The sequence below is a fragment of the Tyto alba genome, unplaced genomic scaffold (assembly GCF_018691265.1).
Source record: "Tyto alba isolate M040663 unplaced genomic scaffold, T.alba_DEE_v4.0 Super-Scaffold_11, whole genome shotgun sequence".
NCBI lineage: Eukaryota > Metazoa > Chordata > Aves > Strigiformes > Tytonidae > Tyto > Tyto alba.
In genome coordinates, this window is record NW_024881273.1 from 4799863 (window position 1) to 4819364 (window position 19502).

The 19502-nt window shown below is 39.8% G+C and overlaps 2 protein-coding genes across 6 annotated transcripts; one reads left to right on the plus strand and one right to left on the minus strand.

Annotated features, from left to right (window-relative positions):
* The first annotated feature begins 52 nt into the window (after positions 1-52).
* On the plus strand, positions 53-5464 carry REXO4 (REX4 homolog, 3'-5' exonuclease). Its single transcript, XM_033012001.2, has 8 exons — positions 53-375; positions 758-1116; positions 1414-1569; positions 1788-1981; positions 2402-2490; positions 3067-3141; positions 3823-3897; positions 4635-5464. The coding sequence occupies exons 1-8, from the start codon at positions 163-165 to the stop codon at positions 4734-4736; spliced, it is 1263 nt and encodes a 420-aa protein (XP_032867892.2). The 5' UTR covers positions 53-162; the 3' UTR covers positions 4737-5464.
* STKLD1 (serine/threonine kinase like domain containing 1) lies at positions 5071-19452 on the minus strand. 5 transcript variants are annotated; one of them, XM_033011997.2, is made up of 20 exons: positions 19213-19452; positions 18646-18741; positions 18119-18163; positions 16756-16830; positions 16023-16127; positions 15744-15814; positions 15004-15119; positions 14531-14643; positions 14269-14429; positions 13681-13811; positions 12982-13065; positions 11555-11671; positions 10862-10996; positions 9792-9920; positions 9497-9538; positions 8550-8678; positions 7527-7655; positions 6840-6977; positions 6441-6520; positions 5071-5372 (listed from the first exon to the last, which is right to left on the minus strand). In XM_033011997.2, the coding sequence occupies exons 1-20, from the start codon at positions 19225-19227 to the stop codon at positions 5325-5327; spliced, it is 1959 nt and encodes a 652-aa protein (XP_032867888.2). In that variant the 5' UTR covers positions 19228-19452; the 3' UTR covers positions 5071-5324. The 5 variants fall into 5 exon arrangements, with proteins under 5 accessions (XP_032867888.2, XP_032867889.2, XP_042642628.1 ...); XM_033011998.2 differs by lacking the exon at positions 9497-9538; XM_042786694.1 differs by lacking the exon at positions 19213-19452 and having other exon boundaries at positions 18662-18741.
* Between the last annotated feature and the right edge of the window lie 50 nt (positions 19453-19502).

The window sequence follows — 19502 nt, forward strand, 5'->3', positions numbered from 1 at the left end:
GGGGGCAGGCCCCGCCGCCCGGAACCGAAGCGCGGGTCGGCGTTTCCCGCCGGGCCGGTGCGGCGCTGCGCGGGCCCGCTCCCGGCGTGGCGGGGAGCGGTATCCCCGGCCCGGTTGGAACCGGCTTCTCCCCGCGGTGTCCCCGGGTCTGGGCGATCCCGTATGGCGAAGCAAAGCCCCGCGCAGCCCGAGGCGCCGGGGCCGAGCGCCGCGGCCCGCAGCAAGGGCAGGAGGAGGAGGAGGAAGAGGAAGGTCGGGAACGGGGAAGCGGCGGCGGGGGCCGCGCCGAAAGGCCCCGCCGTGGCGGCGGCGGCGGCAGCAGGTCCCCCCCGCAGCCCCGGGCAGTTCTCGTCCAACTGGAAGGCGCTGCAGGAGGTGAGGGGGGTGCGGGAGGTGCGGCCGGGCCGAGCCCGGGGCTTTAGAACGGGGAGGCCGCCCGGGGCCACGCTGCCGTTCTCTGGCGGCAGCCCCACGTTGCGTGTAGTAATTAAAAAAAAAAAAAAAAAAAAAAAAAAAAAAAAAAAAAGTCAATAAATTAAGTGCTGCGGGAGGGATCTGGGACGTCCCGTTGCATGTAGTTCCCCTCAAGCCAGCCAGAGAGTGCAGGGCCGTTTGGCACCGGGGCAGAATGGCAGGAACCATGGCGGGGTCACAAATGGAGGAAAGTCATCCCTTTTTCCGTGTTTTGTTTTGGTGTTTTTTGGTTTTGATGTTTTTTTTTGTTGTTGTTGTTTTTGTTTTGTTTTTTACGTTTTAGCTACTGAAACAAAAGGCAAATAGCTCCAAGGAGGCCCTCTCTACATGTGAAACATACCCCAAAAAGAAGCAGCCGCTCAAAATGGGAAATAGCCAAGAAGTTCCAGCTATCATTGGGAATGGGAATGCAGTAAAGGCCAAACCCACAAATAAAATGGACAGTGGTTCTGCTAAAGACGGTCCTTCTTTGGCTAAGCCAAAATCCAAGAAGGTTGCGATGGGTAAGAATCTAAATGGCACCAAAAGCGATGGAAAAGGCTGCAAAGAAAAAAAGAAAGCGGGCAATATTTTAAAGGAGAAAGGCGATATAAAACATAAGAGGAGGAAAGCTGAAGAACAGGCGGAGCAGGAACCCAAAGAGTGAGTGCTTCAGGGATCATACCTGTATGTGAAATTTGATGTGGGAGGTGTACATAAGGAGCACAGAGCGGTACATTCAAAACAGCTGCACTCTTCCAGAGTAAATTTTGAGAGAAATAAGATGTATTCAGCCCCTACTCTTCAGAAATAGCAATGAACCTGCATAGGTGACAGTACTAGACTAATTTTCACTGACCTAATTTCTTGTGATTTAAAAACTAAATATGCTTTTTCTACACTATAAAGATGCAAGACTATTTTAAATCTGTTAAATGTAATTAAATTTGTACTTACCAGGGCTGAAATCTGGTTTGATGATGTTGATCCAAAAGATATTGAAGCAGCAATAGGACCTGAAGCAGCAAAAATTGCTAGAAGAAATCTGGGACTTGAAGCAGGCCAATCCAAACAGTCTGTGGAACAGGTGCTGGTTAAAGAAAATGCTTTTGAAGGGTGAGTGGCATTCCAGCGGGAAGGATGGCAGCAGAGACATTGAGATTATTTTCTAATAACTGTGATTTGCAGGTGCGCAGTGTAAGATGACATCTCCCGGAGTCTGCTGACAGACAGACTGCCAGGTTTTCCCTGTTCATATCAACATGCGGACGTTGTGAACTCTACTGTGCAGTCCCTGTCACAGAGGTGTCACCAAGCTGTCCTTTGTCTTTTAGGCTGACTCGAGCTGTAGCCATGGACTGTGAGATGGTGGGAGTGGGACCCAAGGGTGAAGACAGTATCGTGGCTCGCGTGTCCATCGTGAACCAGTTTGGAAAGTGCATTTATGACAAGTATGTCAAGCCTACAGAAGTAGTGACTGATTACAGAACAGCTGTTAGTGGCATACGCCCTGAGAATATAAATACAGGTAAGAGGTTCTTTCCCCACAATGTTCTTTAAGGAAGGAGAATTGAACAGGCTACCTCAGAAGCCTTGTTGGCTGAGCTTGGATAAGTTTTAGACCTTTTGTGAGAAATAGAAAACAAAACGTAGTCTGAATGCTAAGAAAGATTGTGGGGAAAACGTCACTAATGCCCTGGGAAAAAATAACTCATGGACTATGGTATGGGAATAATAGGAAGTTTATTTCCTTTTAGTGCTATGCTCTTGATGGAATTCTCTATGCTCTTCTAACAAGCAGAGGATTTTGTGTACTGTACAAACTTGTATAACCACCTAGTCCCAAGGATACAATTGCCTTCACAAAAAAGATGCAGTGTTTTAACTGTAGCTTTCTTAGCTGTCTTATGTGTCTAATGGAAAGTGTTTCATTGTGTGGTATTTTTAGGTGAAGACTTTAAAACAGTTCAGAAGGAGGTTGCTGACATCTTGAATGGAAGGATTTTGGTTGGACATGCTTTACGTAATGATCTAAAGGTACATGGCTGTAGATTTGTTGTTTTGAAGACAAGGCTCTAAAAATGTAAGATTGATTAAGTTTCTAATACATCTTTTTGGATCAGATGAACACACCTAGACACTACAGCTTTATCACTGCTATCTCAGTTTCTTGTTATGTCCTGTTGCACTAAGTATAGCCCTTGCCACTTGCCCACTAAAGTTCTTCAGCTCCAGACTCTGTTGCTAATAGCACTGATCTGCTTACTAAAAATCCAGGAAAGAAACAAAATGATGAAAAAATTTCATGCTGTTTGCATGCTTTGTTTATCCCCCAAAGCTCAGCAGTCTGGTCATTGGTACCAGAGACAGGTATCCTCTGTCATGCTGTAACAGCACTGCAGGAGGTGCCTGCAGATACAGTTCTGTTTCTTGTGCTGAGTAGAACTGTGGTTCTTGAATCCAGCCAGTGTCTGGATGATCTTGGTCTTGTACATCCATGGTTTTGAACTAGCTCTTACTACAGATGGACGGAAAGAGCAGGAAGCTGTACATTCAGCCATAGAAATTTCCATGCAACAGCATGCTTTGGACTGGAAATGTAATTTCTTCTAGGTCCTATTTCTTGATCATCCTCAGAAGAAGATACGTGACACACAAAAATACAAGCCTTTCAGGCAGCGAGTCAAGGTAAGAAACTGATGGGAGGGTGCACCTTAAGTAACTGACTTCTGAGCCCCTAGCTCACTCCTACACTTGCCTCTGCTTGACCCTGTTCCTTCTTTCCTGCCTGAAACAGGGGTCCCTGCTTTTTGTCATTTGAAAATACCAGTCTAGTTCAATGCTTACTTAGTGTTTGAAGTATATCAATAAGTTACTTGGTTCAGTACAAGCATTATCAGTAATACCTGTGCACAAAATTCAGTGGCTCTCCCACTTGCATGGTCTTCGTAATGCTTTTCTGGACAGCAAAACAAGATGGTAGAGCTCTACTTACACTGAGGCTTATCTTCTTAATGGTATAATTTCCTTAGGGATATAAAAAAAAAATGCATGGCTTCAAGTTTCTACTTAGACTGCAGGAATAAAGGTTCAGATCATACGGTGATACTTTAAGTTCCATAACTATTTACTGAGGTTTTCCATTTCACAACAAAGCACCCCAAACAAATCTTAGTGTTAGGGTAATACAGGTAAAACCTTCTCAGCAGTGCATTCATAAGTCTCCGAATTCATTAATTATTCTTGACATTTCATCAGTAGAAGCTGAGATGTGCTACACTTAAACTAATATGTTCATATGTATACACATAGATTATATATATATATTCAAGTGATGCAAGACAGCCTGATTCTGTTTTTTATTTCTAGAACACACGGCCCTCATTGAAACTGCTTTGTGAGAAACTGCTGAACGTTCAAGTACAGACATCAGAGCACTGCTCGGTATGTATCTCCTCAGAACATACATTTTTGGGTAGATCAATACTACACATTAGCTCTAGGATCTGGGTTCAATCCAGAATGCTGTGGCTTCATTCTAGACTCTCAGTGAATGTTAGCAAGCTCTGCTTGGACACCAGCATGCAGTAAGATTGCCATCTAAGCTTGTTTACTGTTATGTGTCTCCTACCACTTGGATTATTTCCTTATTTTCATAAACTTCTGCACAAGTCAGCTCTACTTTGTTGAAATATTAAATCTTGTTAAGATCCCTGAGGAAAAAAAGTAATTCTCACGTATCAACTACTTGCCTCAAAAGCAGCAATCTGCACCATTGTACTATGGTGGGTTGGATAAAACAGTGTGAGAGCCTGCTACTGAATCTCCGCAGTTAATTCCTTTCTTTCAGTGGACAGGAGGATATAAGAGAGGAATAAACTGAAAAGGCAGGGCAAATTGTGAGGATATCTCCAAGATACTGTATCAAGAGTATTCTTTCATTATGGCTTTCCAAGTCATGATGAGAAGGGCATGCATAGCCTTGTGGTGGGCCATGCATTCTGAATACATAATTCATCCCCTTCCACTAGTCACGGAACCTAAATCTAGAAAGAAATTATGAAAAGTTACTTTAGTACGTCCTTTAAAGTGATGGAAGACTGAGCTGCTTTTTAACAACGTTCTTAAACCATGTCAGCTATGTTTCATTAAACATTGTGTTTGTTCTGTTCTCTTTTTAGATTCAGGATGCACAAGCAGCAATGAGACTGTACACCTTAGAGAAAAAGAAATGGGAAGCTGCTATTAAGAACAAATCTAACAACAAAAATTGTAAAACTTGAATAGTTTTTATCTGTAGCATTTGCTAGTTTCATGTCACATTCCAGGGCAAATTCAGAGATAACTCAGAACTGACAGCAGCTACTTCTTAAAAATCAAAAGGCAATACTTCCTAACCTGGGACGTGAATGCCGCCATAGAACAATAGCGCTAATATCCCCTTTCTGGATGGTACCTATGCCTAATGCCTACTACTGTGTTTAAACAGTACTTGTTACAAATGTCTGCATTTGTGAAGTACTTCATCAGCTCGATTTCTACAAAGGAAATATACACTAAGTTAAAAAAAAAAAAAGTGTTGTTAAATTATGATATATGAAGGAAGAAAGTCATTAGTTTGCTGAGACTCCCAAGACTAAAATCTTTATTTCATATATTTTGAAGTCTACAAAGAAGGCAAATTCTTATTCACTGCTGTTAGTTTCACAGTTGTGGTACCTAAATCCACAGAATATAACTATATATTATTAATGGCCCAGTATTAATCTTTCTGGAGAGAAAAAAATCTTTAAAGTATTTCTGGAGGATCCAAGCTTTGACATCTGAACCAGAAGTGTACAAGTCTTGTTCTTATACAAGAAGGTTTTGGTTTACTTCTGCAGTTTCAAAAGTGTTGCATCCACAAGGGTCATTATCTCCTGGAGAGAAATGTGAGAATTGTCAAATAGAAGATTACCTTATTGCTTCACTTATTTTTATACTCCTTTATTAATAAAAACACTGTGTCTAACATAGGCCTTTATAGTGTTTTCAACATACGTGGGGTCTGATTCTGCAAAATCCAGAGCAACTGTAATTACCAAAATGAATACTAATGCTGTGATTTAAATAATCTAAATGGGTACTGGAAGGTAACAGGGAATGGATTTTGGAGGTTTAGCAATTGCACATCTTACACACTGCCAGAATGAGATCGTTCTGGTCTGTCAGCAGGGGACAGGGAACAACAAATCACATTTACAACAGAAGAGGGAGCTTGATTCTCTTTTGTGATTCTTATTTTTTTGCACTACCTTATAGCTGCAGTGGCCATTAAATCGGTGCAGGCAGTGCCTGCAGAAGACATTGGAGAAAAAGTTTGCATGTTGCTGTCTTTGAGACAAATTATGTAAGCAGGCTAAATGCATAACTAAAAAGAGCAAAGTTACCAGACTAAACAGTTTTATTGGCTGGATGAAAAAAAACTTGTAATTACTGTTTTGGACAGCACACCATTGCAAGTGAAATATTTGTGTGTAACATCAAATAGCTTAATAACTTTGGTGTTTCAAAGTTACATTGTTTCAGTATGACTACTTGTGGGAATTTAACATAAATCTTCAGGCAAGCTATCACAAGGGTTTGTTTTGTTGGTTTTGTTGTTTGGGTTTTTTTTAAAGATGTCACTTACAAAACAAAAATAATGGGATTAAATATTTTTTGTTCCTGTAAATTTTAGCCTGTTTTAGTATGAAGAATGTAGTAAATTAATGCAGTGCAGTGTTGCAAGAGACCAGAATATACTTTTAAAAAATTACACCATAAAATTCCAACTATTTGTGACCAGTAGTTAGAAATATTCTTACAAACTCACTTTTCACCCCACATACACAATTCTGTAAATTTTTGCACTATGTATATTCCAGCTATTTGAAAAAGATAAAATCCATAACCAGAAATAATATACTAAGCATCCACCCTTTATCATCACAGTGACTTCTACATACCATACTAGATGGAAAACGGCTTTTTATTTCAAAGAGCAGATCTTCCATTTTCTGGCACAGCATATCCAGCACTATGTCATCTGTAATGTAAATGAACAGGATAATATATGGTTACAACTGCCAATAGTTTCAGCAGGAGCTAAAGGAAAACAGAGAGGATAGAGCTACACAAAGAGAAGGGAAGATAAGATGAAGTTACAACATTATGACATCCGAGTGGCATTTAAAATCATTCAAGAACAAGGGGGATGAACTCTTAGTTCCAATTCATCCTCCTTCCTCAGATACATAGTAAGTCTTTCCTGGGAGCAACTAACACATCCCTGAGCAGCTGCTGTTACGGTTTTCTTTATCTTTTGGGAATGGGGAAGAAGAGAACAAACACCACCACCATCTCACCATACTGAACCATCTCGTTCATCAGCACACAGCTGCTTTCCACCACTTCTGGATCATCAAAGTGAAGGTGGTAGGCATCTTTGATCAGGTTTATTCCACTGCCTTTTGAATCTGTGATAAATCTCAAAGCTGGTATTTCTGAAAGGGAGACAAACACTGCTGGGCTAATTGGTAGCTGCAAACTGCGTTATCTGCTTTCCAATCCTCTGCTCCAGCTAGCAGCAGACGTGTAATATTTTTCCAGGAAGTCATACCCATTATTTTCAGTCTTCCTAAAAGCTATTCTGAAGCGTATGTGGACAACAAGTAGAAGATCACATACGCAGCTGGCACTGTCATGAATGGCAGAAGTGATATTCTAATGTTTATTGTTTTCACATTGATTGAACTCTACCCTTTTACACAGTTGAAACAACTCCAATGTAAAATAAGTAACAGAACACTCTTGAGTTACTAATAGATCAGATCATGCTGATCTAATACTTCTCATACGTGCATGCTGGGTTCATGGAAAGAAAAAAATTCACACCTTCAGGTTCATTATTTCCTCTTCCAATCCTGCAAGAAAAGATTAACTCAGAAGAGCAGATGTCAATCCCAATCCCACTATGAACTCTGGAGCTATGCAGAAATGTCCACTTCTGAGCTGATTTGCAATTAATAAAATAAATAATTGCTGAATGTTACCAGATAGCCTTAAAAGGCTTGCTAATGCTAGGCAGGCATTCTTCACCAGTAGTGGTCTTCCTAAATTCATCCTGATCACATCCATCAGAAGCACAGTTGTGGGCTCATACTCATTTTCAGTTAAGCAACCTTTAAAAAACACAACACCCCAAAACTTCAATATACTCAGAAGCCTTTAAAACACTCATCATCATTTCAGATTGTGCCTCCTGTTTCTGAAATTACTTTGTAATTATGCAATAAAAGTTACAAAGAAAGCATGTGTGAAAACCTGTATTGCAGTAAAATAAGGCCCAAATAATTGAGTTGATCTAGGGGTCTAAGATAAATTTCTGATACACCTTCTATGTCAAGATTCCCTTTCATTCTTCAAACCAAAAGGAATGGAAAGCGCTGAATACTCAACCTACTCTGCTGGTGGGTATTAGAAACAAGATTGATTAGTGTTTTACTCAGCTCTTCCTAGTGGAATGATGGCATAAGTGCAGGGCAGTAGGTAAGCATATGGCAGTATTCTTGCATGAGGAAGAAACAAGACAGTAGTGCTGCAAGGATGTGTTTCTTACTGCATATGATAATGAAAGATAGGCATTTTATTTTTTAATCTGAAATACTGTTCCCAATTTACAAAACAAATGGCATAAAAACAAACCTCCCAGCCCATGCTGCACAACACTAATGCTGTGTTCAAAGGAGTAACACAAATGAGATTCTTGGTTTTAAGAGATAATCCAGAGAGTGCTCTGCACAACGAGGCTCTTGTAGCTGCCCATCGTTACAGCAACCATCAGCACTATCTAGTTATGTAATTGCTACAGCTCAAAAATAGCTTCATTAGGGAGTGTTAGAGAGCAAGTGCATGGAAGACTGATTAACAGAAGATGCAAATTCCTAACTCTGCTGCCACCTACAGAGCCTGCTAAGGCCAAGCAGCCTGTATTTCAAGGATCACCACTGAGACGCACGCATTTGGCATACTGGACTTTTCCATGCACAAGGGACAAGGAAACTGGGAAAACACACCTTGGAGTGACAACGCCCACAGAGCCGAGCAAGCAGCCTCTGCAACTGTTCCATTCTGGAGGTGCTCTTGAAGGACTGCAGAGGTAACAGGGACAGCACTTTTCAGCAACACTAGGTCTGCATTATTCTCTGAATTACCATAAAAAAACAAAACAAAAAAATGCATCAAGCAGAGTTATTTAATCAGGTAATATCATAAGAACATTGTATGTCAAATTGTATCAGTAAAACCTTAATGGGTGATGGCATTGGAGTAATGCAGCATTATTTTAGTAGGGACAACAGCAGGTGGAAGGAGTCTAAAGGGTACAAAACCAAAATTTACAAGACTAATAGCAACGTTTATTGCAGAAAGACAAAATTCTCCAGGAACTAGTTTTCTGTAACATTTAAATTATGCAGGGGGATCACAGCAAGCAACATTCTAAAATAACCACCTTTGACAGAATACAGTCTACAGGGTGGATATTTAGTTGGTCACATAAATCGAATGGGTGGTTTGTTGCACAGGGGGAGTAAAACACACCAAGTGCACATTCTGTGCTTTCAGCCCTCCTTGATGATTAGACCACCACACACCTATACAAGAACACATCACAGAAACAAATCCCCTAAAAACCTCCCAGTGTGGTCTCACAAGAAGTGGTCAGCTCGAGCAATCGCCCCTGGCTCTCCAACACTGTGGGATGCTGCTGATTGGGTTCTAAGGCAATGGGAAGAACACAGTTGCCACCTTGACAATCACATTTATTTTGGAAAATCGATTCTCTAGATGTCCAACTCAAGATTTAGCCCAGTGCTGCCAAGAGAAGTGTGATGCAAAAAATAAGATGCTATTAATTCCAAATGCTATTCTGATACCTAATCTAATATGCTGTTTGCAAAGCACTCCCTCTGGTAAGAACAGAGCAAAACCATATGACTGATAAACCAGAAACTGCACGTACCCTTCTCATTTCTGACAGCCTGTTCATAAGCCGTATCTTGGCCTAAACAGTAAAAATTTGACAACTTATCACAAAAAAGATTGCTAAAAAGTCTGCATTACTTTTTATTGTTCTCTCATTTAACTCTGGATCACTTAAAGTTATTCTAGTAGTGCTGTGGAGACACCTCTCCAGAATGGGAGAAAGAAGAAAAATCCAGTTCCAGCAACAGGAATGTCTGAACTCAATTAGGCACAATACCTGCTGCCTTTCAGTCACATGAGTCTAAGCACAATACTTGCTGTGTTCAACTTACCACTCACAGCCAAGCTCCAGAGAACTCCACAACAAGAGAGGCAGATCTGTTCATTATGAAGAAAATTTCTTAAAATTGACAGAAGGTCTGGAATTACTCCAACTTTCCTTAGATTCTCTGCAGCAACTTCTGAAAAACACAGAATAAGAAATTCTATAAAATCCGGCATTTTTGTCCCACTCACTGTCCTCACAACAGACAGCACTACTAACCATATTTATACAGTGATAAACCTGTAACATGACACCATCAGCTGGACAAAAGATGGCAAGAGAACAGACCTAATTCTTTAACAAGATGCATTTAAGCATAGTGATTAGCACAAATGACCCTTTCAAATGGATGTTTGGCCATCCTTTTCCCTAACACATCTGACATTTACAGAACAGAAAAGGAACTGAGAGGGTATAAATTACTATTTTTCAAGTGTTTGCAATTTAGCAATTCAAGCTACCTCAGCTTCAGAATTAGGAAACACTGAAACACTGTATAAAAATAGTTTGGTCTTAGATGGTAAATTTATTTGTATGTGACATTTTGTACTTCTTTTTTTTTTTTTTTTTTAAGATTATCCCCTTGCTCCTAAATCCTTCTGTAATCATTTATAAAAACAGTCTACTGATGAGTGTTGAACTGACACTGAAAGCAAGTAAAAAATACTATAAATGTTTAGTAATTACAGTCTCAAGAGAAAAACCAAAGTAGAGAAATTAGGTAGAATAGTTTCAATTCATCAAGGCACAGCCAAAAATAGAATCCAGGTTCTATGCCCTCATTTTGCCAAGGATTACTATTTGCAGAGTTTGTACTTGTTTCCAAAACAAGAAACAACACAGGACCACTCCAACAGATACAATTCTGTAAGTACTTGAAGCCTCAGCGGTGGATCTTCTATCAGGAATGTTACCTTACTAATATCTAGGCAGTCTTACCACTATTACCACTATTAAACTAACACCCACAGACATCCACATCTCTCAGTAAAGTCATGAGTTCTGCATTATAAATTGGATTAGGTTACAGAAGTAAAAAAATAAGAATGTTCCCCAAAAATGAACAAGGTGACTCACCACTGGCTGAAATCATCATCAGTAATGTGCAGACTAATGAAAGTAACTCTTCATTTTCAGAGTGTTTTCTCACTGTGTCTAACAGAGAGCTGGCGACATTCTCATCCAGGGCCATCACCACATCCTGTTCTAGAGCTGTCAAATGCAAACATTTGAACAGAACAAAGATTTCAGTGGCTTTGAATGAAGTCTGAACCCCCTGCTGTTAGCATAAACAAAACATTTGATTAACAGCTTTTCTTCACATAATATATCCAAAAGTTACTTTAAATTTGCTTTCTGAAACACAATTGTACTATTTTCAAACTTGTATCATTATCAGGTGTTATTGGGGTAAATTGTCAAGACAGTAACAGCAGGGACATGAGACCAAAAACCACTTTTATGGTTTGAAATTCAAATACCAGAACAGAGTCTTTGCGCACTCTAGTAACATTCTACATAACATGAAAACTTGGCAGCCTAAGATCAGTAGCCTGTATTTAAAATTAACACTAACACAGAATTCATGCATGCTCATCCTCAAGAAAGTCCATGAGAGTGCAGACTCTTTAAAGCTGGTCAAATTCCTCTATTACTTTAAATATATCCCCTAAAATCATGACTGAACCCCTTTCAAACCTTATCTGCTGTATCTAACTTTACAAGAGAAGCTGTATTACCCAGCCTAAGTCAGAAGCCTCATAACCATACCTTGACTAAGAATTTCAAGCAATAAACTGCAACCATCAACTTGTAACCTGAGAGAATCTACATGAGTCTTCATGGCAAAAGCGATCAATTCTGTGAACGTTAGCAGATAGGGCCAGGCTGTAGGGAAAGGAATTATTTGAGACAGCATTCAGTTACACAGCTTAGAACGCTCAGTGGGTATCTATACTCCAAAACACAAGAGAACCAGTTGCAAATAAATTTGAGTCCCTGTGGATGATATGATACAGCAGAACAACATTCTTGAAACAAATGTAACATGAAAGTATAGCAGAAACAATATAGAATGAATTTTGTAGTCTACGAGAAACATCTCTTATTAAGCTGCAAGGCAGGCTATGGAAGCTAAGTGTAACCAGTATGTTCCTCATTAGGTCACACTGGCATTGTTCACTGGTCATGGAGCAAGTGGCAGGGCAGAACACTGTGCATGCGCCCAAAGCCATGCTTTTCAGAACCTGTGGAGGAAAGTATTTCACCAGGTCTGCTAGTTCTAGGAAGACTCAGAGCTTTTGGAATAGCTAATACAGCTATTCAGTGTATCCACAAATATATGATAAAATATTGAGGAAAAATGGATGGTTTTTAGGGATCTGTTTTGAGCACCTTCAAAGATGTGAGCATCCGTCATGGTAAGTCATGACGCAGAGGTACTGAAGTCAGATGTGTGGACAGCCTTGTATTGCTGTCAACAGGATTGAATGAAAATCAAAGATCCATTAATTTTATTATTTATAACCAAAGCCAGCTATATTACTGAGTAAAGATTTTTTCACTAACAGAGCTGAAGATATAGGTAACTAAGGCAAAAAAACAATTATTCTTTTTCCTTATCGATTACAGATATGAACACCCCTGTGTTTTAACATCATAAAGCAATGCCAGTATTAGAATGCTATCACTGTCAAATGAGAGTGCATTTTATAACTGAATTAACATGGTGCTTTGAAAACATTAATCTTCATCTGAAAAATGCACAGATGCTGGGAAAAAAATAGAGTCTTCACTCACACAGCCTTACTAGACATGTGTATCTTCCTTCTGCTTTATCAATCTTATAGCCTTAGGCATTACCCCCAAGTTGCCCCAATACACATATTAATTACCTTCCTCAAATGTCAATTTGCCAATTCACCTTAGTTGTCAATCAAAATATCACTAAGTTGGGGTTTTTTTCAGTGCCCATTTTTCTTACCCAGTAAAACAACTCTGCTGCTCAACAAGAACATTTACAAAACAGGTACCAACACAAACACATCAGCCTCTGGCCTATTCTAGTACATGCCAAAAATGAGAAATAGCAAGAAAGCAATTTCGTTCTCAATTATTGTCATAAGAAATTTTTTCCTCTTCATATTATTTCAAAATGTAAGGAAAAAGCAGAATAAATAAACAAAATAGTGCCTTACCACTTTTATCTTTTACAAAGCTGGCAAGGTGCTGAATGGCTTTAGCCTGTACTTCTTCTACATCCCAGAAAGCCTGCATGAATTCTACATAAAAAAAGAAAATTCTTCTAACCATTTGATATAAACCCTTAACCAAAACACTCAGATTTTCTCTCTTTTTCACAAGAGGTGAATTCATGTAAATGAAAATAATGTAATTTGTCATTGTTGAAAAGAGAAAGACTCTTCCCCTAACACATCAAACACTTAAAGTGTTATTATTCACTGCTCTAATCTGTGTATTCGGCATTATGTATTTTGGGGACCTGATGCAATACTGAATCAGAGCAGGGCTAGGGGCTTTAAATGCATTATTCCAATAGCCTTTTCAGATTAAGATACTACCTTCCTTACTTAGAAGGAAAATAACGGAGCAGATCCTTTGTTGGCTTAAATGGGCAACCACGTTAGAATACAGACAAAGTAAGTGGGGGTCCCCGATTTTCTGAACCCATTTAACTTGTGCAGTAGGTATGGCTGGCAATCTCATGAGGTTATATAAAAGGCTGCATAGTGATCCTTCTTCCAAATAGCATTCCATTTTATTTCAAGTAAAATGAACATTCAAAAATTCATTTTCAAGTAGAATATATGCTGACTGGAAAACACATGGGGCTATTACCTATGGAAAATCTCTATTAATCTTATTTTCCTTATTACCTAGAACATTTTCGATTCCTCCTTCAAGGAGCACATCTATTATTTTGGGAGGCAAAGACTTTTTCATATTTACTAAAGAGATATCAGCAATAGACAGGCATTCCCTAATAAATGGAATATCAGTCAGATCCCTAGAATTACAAGAAAAAAGCATTACCAGTAAGTTAGAACAGTCAAGTAAAAAAAAAAAAAAATCTACAGGCTTTGTTTCATTTTGATATAAAAAAGCTAATAATAATTGCAGACTGGATTATTTTTGACAGAATTTACACAATTTACTTAAAAACAGCTAATAGAAGAGTTCTCATGAAGCCTAAGCATGGCTTGCTCCAAGTTAATGGCTTGTAAAATTGCGCATAACATGCTTTTATAATGTAACTCTTCAAAAAAAGGACACCTACACATATCAGAATGCCACCTTCTGAATGAACACTAAGTCGCTGACATTTTAATAACTCAATTTGTTGAGGCAGTAAGACCAGCAACCTCGACTCAATCTCTTTCAAACAGTAGCTAGCATTCCCATCAGTGTGAAGGCAGGTGGGGTTTAGGACAAAATATAGTAAAGGGAAAGCATCCAGAACTCACTTTGCTGTGGGTCTCATGCTGGGTTGAATCTGTAACATCATAAATAAAATTGGAAATAAAGGCAAAGAGCTGTTATGTTCATTTTGCATTGGTGTCAGAACTCCCTCAAGACGGCTGCTATCCTGTCTAATACCCTGCAGTAATGAAGTTATCTCTTCTGCCTGTAAAGAGTACAGTATCAGAAGAGCTTTCACACACTTGTTTACAGACATCCTGGTGGGCCCATGACATTTTAAATCTATAATGAAACATTATTACATACATTGAGTACAAAGCAGGTCATCATGTCAACTAGAATACAACCTAGAGACCAGATGTCAGACTTCTCAGTAAAAGAAAAACCAACTGCTTCTGGAGCCATCCAAGACTTGCTATCTGTTGACATAAGAATCATATGGTAATGTAGCTGACATTGTACTATACAGTTTTTGCTTGCACATGCATGAATCACAGGCAATTGTTTTATCTCTAAAAAGAATTTATTCTGCAGAGATTGGACATTTTTTACTGTTGATATGCCACAAGTCTAAGAAACAGTTTTCAACTGTGAACACAATTGATGCTGCAGGCGACCGCCTCTGAATATACTAGTCATACTTTAGAAGACAAATAGTATAATGCGGAGAAGGGGGAGGGAATATAATTTTTTTCCTCTTTGGCTGATTTTTCTCTGAGGACTAAAAATATGTACCATAACTGAATCTTTTAAAAATAAAGAGTAAACCAATTATCTACCTTCTTCCACTCTTATCTTCCATTTCAACTCATCTGTCATAAGTGTTTCTGTACTGAAGTCACTAAGCATGAAGGATGCTTCCCCAGTCACAAGGATGTTTGATGGCTTCAGATTTCTGCAACACAATTTTCTGTCAGCCTGTGAAAGCAGAGTCTAATGATACATAACTACAGGTTCCCAGCATCTTTACACATCAGAAGGTTGGGGGTTTTTGGGGGGAGGGTATGTAGGATAGTAATGAGGGGTTTAGGGTTTTTTTTGTTTGAGGTTATTGTGTTGGTTTTGTTTTGTTTGCTTTGTTTTTAAATATACAAAGTGATAATCAACTGAAATACAATTATTTTCTTTTATTGTGAAGTGCTTTAAAATTTGTGACTGTGACAAATTTATCTGAACATGGAATGCAATGGTTACCTCTTTCTTTAGATGCACAAAGCATATCTTCTCCATCACAGCCACCAAGAATGTAATAATTAACAGATCATCAATATCATAATATTAAAATCAATATTAGAATTTTATCACAGTCAAAAAACCAGAGAGAACACCTTGTTCAAATGGATAATTCTAGACAAAACTCAAGTCACAGAAAACTAATCCATATATGAAGTCCAAAAGTTCTACCCCCTACTCCCCCTTTGGGAACAGCAAAATTCACTGCCTCTGAGCAGCTGTGCTGAACCAAGTCACTGAAAAGAACAAGGACCTATCAGACAAAGAGAAGAAGATTTCTACTCACCTGTGGAGAATATTTTGTTTGTGTATATAAAACAAAGCATCCACCATCTGTCCCAGGAACTTTAGAATCACCTGTTGAGGGGAATAGACATGAAAGTGTAACAGATAGACTCACTTCCATGTATCTTTTGGAAGATAGCTTCCAAAACCACCCTTCAGCAAAACTGTGCTTTCAAGATTTTAGGGAGGACTTTGAGAAAGAGGGAATACAGAGGGAGTTTTTTATATAAAAAGCATTGAGACTGTCAGTTCAACCACATGCCCCTTCTGTACTTTTTACCACATCAGTTATTTTTTCTGACTTCTGCCTTTTTTCCATGATTACAGATGAAAGATCTCCTTGGCCTGAGTGCTGCATTACCAGACAAACGAACAGAGATGATATCTGTAATAAAAAATTACATCTAAATTGTCTAATTGTTTGCAGGTAATATCATATCCAGCAAGAAAAATAAAACTGAGCATTTTGTCAAACTGGTGGGTGTCGTGTTCACCAATACCAAGGCATTTTGAGATGATTAATCTCTCAGAGGAGACAATATTTACTTTCTTTTAATAAATATAAACCATGTTTGTTGTTTTCTAAAAAACCCAACACATTATCAACCATCTTATCTGAAGACACATGGGATAATTCAAGTCAAATATACACTCATAAAAACCAACACAAATTTTGCCTGAGCACTATATAAAATCTGCAGATAGATAAGTCTGGGCTTTCAGCTTCCTATAGTCCTCTATAAATGCAGGCTCGAAAATTAGTATCACACACTGATTCACATCAGAATCTGTGAGTCAGGGTGCAATACTACCATGTGATGGACTCCAACCCATGTATCTTCACAGCTTTTCAGCATGTTTATTCAAAAGCTAAAAAAGCAGGCTTGTTTTAAATCAAATCACCTTTTTTAGCATCTCACACTAATGACCTCAACATTAAACCTGCAAAAATGCTTACATGCCTACAACATTAACCACGTGTTCCAGTTTAACCAATCCTATTTCATTCTCACCTCATTATCCCAAGTCACAAACAATTCCTTGTAAGCACAGATGTTTGAATGATGAAGCTTTAGCAAATCCATTGCCTGCATAGAATACAAAAATACAAAGAGCACTTTCTATAGCTACACAGTCCTCCCCATTAACAGGACCTTACATAATATCCTAAGCCACTTCCTGACTCATTCACATTGCATGTCTGATCAAATTATTTCAATGTGCAAGCTCTGCTATATCTTTGCATGCACAAGTGTCAAGTTAATGAAAATATTTCACTAAGACTCTATTCAACGGAATGCTGTAATAGTCTTGTGAGATTCAAAGAAATAAACCGATCCATAGGGAGATATGTAAACAATCTCCTTCAGTTCCTAACATCCAAACCTGAAAACACATCTTAGAATATGAAGACAAGACAAATCTTCTAGTGTAGCCATTACTTCCAGTAACCCTTACAGAAGCTTGAATCTCAGAAAATGTGATGACACTAGTGACATGCTTATCTCCTTGAAGTTGGTTTCCATGTAGGGCTCTAACAATTATCAGTTTCACATCAGCAAATTTGCTGAAGTAAGGTAAAAAAACTCAACTTACTCTCCTATAGTTTTGTATGTGGCTGTGCAGACACAGAAAAACTAAGAGCCATGCTCCCAGCTGGCACAACTGCATTTATTTCAGCAGACACATACATCAGCAGAAAAAACGGATCAAACTTGATCAGTAAAGCCAGTCTTGGTACTTAAAGAGGTCACCTCTCTTGTGTAGGATGAAGCATCTACACAGACATGTATTCTCACTCATTTACAACTGCAGATGTCATGCATACTGGACACTGGGAGATTAATCCACCATCTGCTAATTCACATATTTTGTTGAAACAAATTCTGGTATTTTAATAGTATTTCTGACGTTGCTTCTCACTCAAGGGATTGAAACAAGTTCGCACAAAAAAAGTACCACAAAAGAAGAAAACTAGTCAAACCATTCACATCAAGAAATGTCCAACTGAGACATGAACATATAATGAAATAGAAATTGAGTTATTAATAATAAACTATAAACAGATCAAGAGTCTCCTTCTGCTTAAAGGACAAAAGGATGAGCTTTGCTCTTTATCTTGAGCACAAAACAAACTCTGAAAAAGAACTATCCTCTGAGAACAGCTGTCCATTCGAATGTACATATTCAAATATAAGAACAGTTAATACTAAATCCTGTCCTAAGCTCAAGCAGAGGGCAGGGAGAACCCTCAGATACTTCTACCTGATTTACATCTGGACTATTTACTTAGTTAATCCTTACAGATAAAAGACTTTGTTCTGTTAAGACTTTGGTCTTTGTGAGTGAAGCAGTAAAGAGAAACTGCACTGATACCTCCTTCAAGGCCTCATTTGCTTGCTTTTCTTCAATGCATTCAACCTGCACCAAACAGAAAACAAGGATGAGATTGTAATATAGAGACAGATGAACTTTGAGCCAGAACAATCTTGCCAAGATGACTGGAACTGCAAATTATGTATGAATTGGCATAAATTTTCAATGATAGCTCCAATCTCTAATGTTTGGAGCAGTCTAGTTGTTGGGAGATGGCCAGAAACAGAGCTTTTAATGAGTCTGTGACAGGTCACCACTCTTTTTCCTGCACTGTCAAAGTAGGAGTAAGCTAAGGTAAAAACATACTGGATGGACCCAAGTAGGCTGCTCCTCACTTTTAACCTTAATGTTCTGTAAACCGATCTGAATATTCTGTTTTCCAAAACAGCAGCACAGTAAGATGTAAGCCTACTCTTTACCCTGTGGTCAAGCTGCCTAACATGTTTGCCTCTGTTACTACCAGAAGGGCCCATGGAGATGACAAACATGCCAATAGACTCTTGTTTTCTTAGCAACCACCTTCTCACCTGCTTTATTACATACTTATTTTCCGCACCCTTTCCTGTTTTCAATTTGACTACCAGCATAGTGCCCAGGGCCCCGGGCTCAAGCTGCTCCAGCACCTGTGGGGCAGAGGAGACACACTGATGCGCTCACTCAGCTGCAAACAAGGCAGAAAACCCCTTCAAACAACTTTCCCACAGGCACCCTCCGTACAGCACGTACCTCCAGTTCCCCGTGGCAGGACCACAAGCCCCCCCATGCACACCCCAACTCTAGAGAAGCACACTAGGCCTTCCCTTTCCCTCCCTCACCTCCCCTCTACTGAGCACGACACCCCCTACCTCCCCAGGGCCACCCATACCCCAGCGCTTGCCTCCCTGGGACCGCACAGGCCCCTTCATCAGGGCCACTTACACCCTCACCAAAGCCACGCACCCCCCAAGACCCACCCACCCTCCCACCCCACGGCCATGTACTTGCCCAAAGGGTACCTACACCCCCCTCCCTAGGACCACGTAGACCCCAGCACCCCCCAGAAGGCTGGAGCCGCCCCTTTCCCGCCTGGCAGGGCCCGGCTCTGGGGGCAGCACCTCGTATTTCTCCATGGCTGGACAAGGCCCAGCCTCCGGGTGAACAGCTGGGGGCCCAGCAGGGCGGGAAAACCCGGGGGAGGGGGGCTTCTTCCTATTTCCCCCAAACTACACTTTTAGACTAAAAAAAAAAAAAAAAAAAAATATGGAGCGGGGGTGAGAAATGAAAAAACTCCAGTCTTCACCCCACCCCACCCCACCCCACCCCGCCCGCTCAGCAGCGCTCCCCTCAGCGGGGAGGGGGTGCGGCCCCTTTAAGCGCGCGGCGCGGAGGGGCGGGGCCGCCCCGC

Excerpts from the sequence above, each read along its gene's own strand:
- REXO4 (XM_033012001.2), top strand. The coding sequence starts at position 163 with ATGGCGAAGCAAAGCCCCGCGCAGCCCGAGGCGCCGGGGCCGAGCGCC. Across the intron at positions 1,117-1,413 it reads GCGGAGCAGGAACCCAAAGA|GGCTGAAATCTGGTTTGATG; the intron begins GTGAGTGCTTCA and ends TGTACTTACCAG. Across the intron at positions 2,491-3,066 it reads CTTTACGTAATGATCTAAAG|GTCCTATTTCTTGATCATCC; the intron begins GTACATGGCTGT and ends AATTTCTTCTAG.
- STKLD1 (XM_033011997.2), bottom strand. Across the intron at positions 15,120-15,743 it reads AAACAAAATATTCTCCACAG|AAATCTGAAGCCATCAAACA; the intron begins GTGAGTAGAAAT and ends ATTGTGTTGCAG. Across the intron at positions 6,978-7,526 it reads AAGCCTTTTAAGGCTATCTG|AAATACCAGCTTTGAGATTT; the intron begins GTAACATTCAGC and ends TCTCCCTTTCAG.